The sequence below is a fragment of the Triticum aestivum genome, chromosome 7A, assembly GCF_018294505.1.
Source record: "Triticum aestivum cultivar Chinese Spring chromosome 7A, IWGSC CS RefSeq v2.1, whole genome shotgun sequence".
Lineage (NCBI taxonomy): Eukaryota > Viridiplantae > Streptophyta > Magnoliopsida > Poales > Poaceae > Triticum > Triticum aestivum.
In genome coordinates, this window is record NC_057812.1 from 56,499,047 (window position 1) to 56,503,928 (window position 4,882).

Consider the following 4,882-nt stretch of genomic DNA (forward strand, 5'->3'; position numbering starts at 1 on the left):
AAGGTTAGCAGGTGAAAAGCGAGATAGTGACAGGTTCAGTCATTACAGAGCTGAGGTAAAGTTCAAAAGAGAGGTTACAACCACTGGAATCGCTCATCTTGAGATCTACGGTTGAGCGCGAAGCGTTACGCCCACCGGCATCGTAGGATCGCAGATCGACAGTTGCTATGCTCTTGGGCAAACCCGCCGGCATCGTAGGATCGCAGATCGACAGTCGCTATGCTCTTGGGCAAACAAAACAGTACTGCTATGATTCTAACTGTTGTCGCTGGTATTCCTGTCCTGACACTTCGCCAGAACGCTCGCCCTGCCGGGGCAGTGCGACCTGCCGACCATCCATGGCGGCCCCTACTGCTTCTTCCCATGATCGCTAGCTTGTTCATGAAAACATCGTGTGAGTGAATAAGCAGCATGGCACATCCGTTGATGGCTGTTATGCTGACATAGTGACATGCGTAAGTGCGCGATAAAGAGAATAAAAAAAATACTTGACCAAGAACAGCACAATTTGAAAATTTAAGCTTATCAATCCTCGACAACAGCGATTCGATCACTGCCGACCGTACCATCCTCACTCATATACAGCCAGGGTTCTTCTCTTCAGAAACAAACTAACATTTCCCGACCTAGCTACTACTAATCCCCGAGAACTGTCTACAAGCGAGGTCGATCTCTTCCTCCGTCATCTCAATTGTATCATCGCTGTCATACTCAGCGTCGTCCGTCCCAGCCTTCCCGGGGCGCTCCTTGCCCTTCTTGTCACCACCGTCCATGTGCGCAAGCTCGGCCTGGTAGATTTTCTTGCATTTGGTTGCTAGTTTGGCCAGCTGCTCTTTAGACAGCGATGAGCCCTCTCTGTCCAGCCGCACTAGCTCGTCCACAACATGGGGGACGAAGCTCCACTGCTCCGCCACTCCGCTGATATCCTACAAAAAAGTAGATCATGATCATTGGTCAGCCACCCGAGAGTATACCGCATTTCCAATGAGAAACACAACAGATCTTCGTAAACATGTTTGGTACACTGGGTTTCACTGCTGGAAACATAATCACAAATTAACAATAAGTCAATGGCAATTTGACCCAGATCAACAATTGCCCTCTAGGCAAGCATCATTTTAATGTGTTCAGGTTACTTAAGGCTGGTACCTCAGTCCGCATGTGTACTAATACAAATCACCAAGATATTGAGTAGTACATTCTTTCTTTGTTGATGATACTTGGAAGTAATAGAAAAGTAACTCAAAAGACCTGCATATATCTAAATAATGAGTGGTGTGCATTCCTTACATTGCCTTGCTCAAGGGATTCAATGGCATCCTGAAGACAAGTGATAACCCCTTCAGCAGCTATTGCCTTTAATTCGTTTGGCTCTGGCTGCAAGACAAGAAGCCAGGCAAGTCAATATAACAGCAATCATCATTCCCATTGCATTAACATATCTAGGACAAGTCGACCAAATAGTAAACAAAACTGTCTGCTGCTCTACAATTTGCTAGCAACAGTGATGCATCACCATTGTTTAGTTGTTCGTTCCATCATGACAGATAATATGCATTGCATTTTGTTATATTAGCCTAAGAAAATGCTAATCTCATTTACATTAGGTAAAATGGAAAAGTCTGATCAATTCGTGCAGATCATCTCTATGGTAGCCATACATTGATTGTAAAAGTACTTTATTACATACCAAACCTGAGGCTGAAATATTATTAAACAAAAAACTAAGACCATAAGGAGGCTTGAAAGTTGAAATATAATTTCATCACCATCACCTGATCATTTTATTATCCCCACAATTGCTCACCTTCTCTTCTTGGCTCTCCAACCAAGATATTGTCTTTGCAAAATCATCCATTGCCCATTGTTTAATTTTTGAAGGCGAAAATTGTTTGTTTATAGCATCTGAACGTCCTGCCTGTAGAAAAGAGACTATTATGAGGTCCTGTAGAAAGGAAGCATATTGAGATGCTTCTGGGACAAGTATTGCCTGTGTGTTGTTCCATTCATGAAAATCTAAACATAGACTGTGTTATAATTTAGATGTCATTACCTATTTAATGCCTCTGAGAAGTCATTTGTTTTCAAGGAACATATTTTTTTTTTGTGAGTGGTTTTCAAGAAACATCAATATCATCCCACAGTACATTATATTTTATCAAATGCATCTTAGCATATGCAGGTTGGAAGTTACTATCAACTATGGTCAGTTTATTCTGATGGTCAGTCTGGAACCTGGATCACGTACAACCTACCTTCGTTCCCTTGAAATTTTATGTGTTAATATCCTCCACCAGATATAGAAGATTGGAGGGGTTGCTCAAAAGCACATTCGTTTTAACTAATCTGAACAGTGGGAAATCCAATTAAAACATGTGCTTACACACTCTTCTCTCTTGCCGGGCCTCATTGCTTTTGCTTTGTTTCTTGCTTCCTTGTGGAAACATCCAAGTTCAGGTAAGATAAACCTACCAGCTAATAGTTACTACAGAGAAGAAATTGTTTATATGGCATATTAAACAGGCTTCTGGCAAAGCATGGTTCTTGACTGTTCACTAATTTATTTTGAACAGACCTTAGTGGCAGCAGAGGGCGGTGTCTTAGCATGAGTCTTCTCAGGTTGCTTTTCATGCTCTTTACGTGGCTTCTTCTGATCTACAACATGATGATAAAACAAAATTAAACAAATAGAACTTTATATTTAATTGGCTACTTCAAATTCAAAAGTACACAAGGAAAAAGTAGTAAAGTAACAGAGCTGCAAATATCATTTAAATTTTATAAATTAGTTAATGGGCATCAAATGGTTCTTTATTAAGCTTACCGAAACTAAATCCTAGTTCTTCCATTACCATAACCAAGTCTACAGCGATGTTTGGCATGTGTTACTAACTGAGCATCACTAAATTACTCCCATCAGTGGGAGTATGGGACAAAGTGTAGTTGCTCCCTCTTCCCATGGGGAGGGTAGCCCGAACCCATAACCAGGGAAATTACAAAAAACTAAGTTTTAGAAAGCACCTTCTTGAGCTATCTGAAAAGTGATAAAATGGTATCACACTGACATAGTCCACAGGCAAAGGATAAAAGTTCAAAGATCGAACTTTTTCACGTTAATTTGCATATTGTCTAAATCACAAAGAAGTTATAGGGCAGAACCCAAATATGCCACATTGGTAAGAGAAAAACAATAATATGGTCTTAAGAGCACCTAATGAAAGAAATAAGCTCAAATAAACTATGTTGATAAAACTTTATCTTGGATGAAAGAATTTACCACCTTGACTGGAATCAACTGGCACTTTATTTTTGCGCCATGGATTTCCAGCATGCATAAGGTAAGGCTCAATATCAACGAGTTTTCTTTGGCTGTGAGATTCTGAGATCCATTCCTAGAACAAGTAAAAATGATAAGAAACTATCGTGTTGCTCCAGGAAAACCAAATCCAACTTATCTAATGTTAAGATGTATGACAAAGTAAGCTGGACTAAGGTTTCTGTTTATCCATATCGAGGCTAACTTTTTAAGTGTACCTATGAGCAGAGTACTAAGCTTGTTTGATATGCAGCTAATCTTGTCATAAATTTAATTGCTTAATTAGCATGGACAAGGCAATAGATATGGCTTGAAGAGAACCGAGGAGCCCAGTGTCTCCATGGAACTATTGAGAGAGCTAGTCTTCTTGTGGCACATAGTTGCTCTCAGACCATCGAAGACGTAGAAACATATAGTGCATGATGACATAGCTATATTAAGCATGGATCACTGGAGTGCAGATGAAACAGTACACATTCTGTATGTGACTCTTTCCTTTCTTTGCATTCCGAATGACATTTTGGTCAGTATGTTGCAGAAATAAGGGTATCTGAATCTATCAGTTGAATGCTTACAACAGCACGAATATGAAATCATGAACACATGCCATCATCAATTAGAAAGATTCATAACAGAGAAGCGAATAGCAAATGCCAAGGGGCTATGGACTACCTACTTTAATCTGTAAAATCAATCACATTATGCACGAATGAAGGGATGTCAAGTCAACCATAAACAAAACACTATAAGTCAAGTATTTCTCCCTTGATGATAAAGAATCTTTGAAGAAAAAACTAGCTACAATGATCACAACTAAAAGGAAAAAGAACCTTAGCGACGATGGTTCCATTCTCCGACTGGACTTGCCGAAACTTGGGGGTGTTGGCAAACGCGCAGACAAGAAGCGTGCAATCATCAGACCAATCGGGCCGGTACACCGCCCCCATATCCAGCGCCTGGGAGCGCAGCCTGCCCCTCTCGGGGTTCACGAACCCTGACAGCACAAAGACCACACCATCCTGCCCAACAAAACGCACGGAGTCATCGCCGCATCCAGCAATCCACACAGATCAACACGCATCCCATTGTATGCAGAGGGGGCTCCGGACAAGCACCAAGAGTTTGGAGAAATCCGGCCCTGCTTGAGCCCTCTTGTGGGTCTCCTCCGCGTGATTCTTCTTGCCTGGACTTCCCCCGCCTCCGCCTCCGCCGCCGCCGCCGTCGCCGGAGCCCATCCAGGAGGGTAGGCTCCTCTTGCCCTTGCCATTGCCCGGATCCGAGCTCGATCCCGGCATTACGGCGTGGATACGGAACCTGTCCCAGAACCACCCGGGTCAGAAAGGCTGGATCAACGGATTCCGGGCCGAATCGGCAGATTCAAATCGAGGTTTCGGGAGGTTGATACCTGAGATTTGGGCTACTGACGCCACGCCCTGATTCCCCCGAGCTCGCCGTCCACCATGGAGAGTTCCCTGCGAGTTTCGATTTGACTAGCCAAGACGAAGGGCTTCTCGAGGTCACAAGAAAAAAAAAAGAGAATACGGGCCGATCGAGCCTCCGTGACCC

The 4,882-nt window shown here is 42.8% G+C and overlaps 1 protein-coding gene across 2 annotated transcripts; it reads right to left on the reverse strand.

Moving 5' to 3' along the window:
* Nucleotides 1–488: 488 nt before the first annotated feature.
* On the reverse strand, nt 489–4,882 carry LOC123151422 (DNA-repair protein XRCC1). Of its 2 annotated transcripts, none has more exons than XM_044571140.1 (8): nt 4,722–4,882; nt 4,432–4,630; nt 4,147–4,335; nt 3,278–3,392; nt 2,576–2,655; nt 1,808–1,918; nt 1,291–1,377; nt 489–926 (listed from the first exon to the last, which is right to left on the reverse strand). In XM_044571140.1, the coding sequence occupies exons 2-8, from the start codon at nt 4,609–4,611 to the stop codon at nt 627–629; spliced, it is 1,062 nt and encodes a 353-aa protein (XP_044427075.1). In that variant the 5' UTR covers nt 4,612–4,630; nt 4,722–4,882; the 3' UTR covers nt 489–626. The 2 variants fall into 2 exon arrangements, with proteins under 2 accessions (XP_044427075.1, XP_044427076.1); XM_044571141.1 differs by having other exon boundaries at nt 3,281–3,392; nt 4,722–4,881.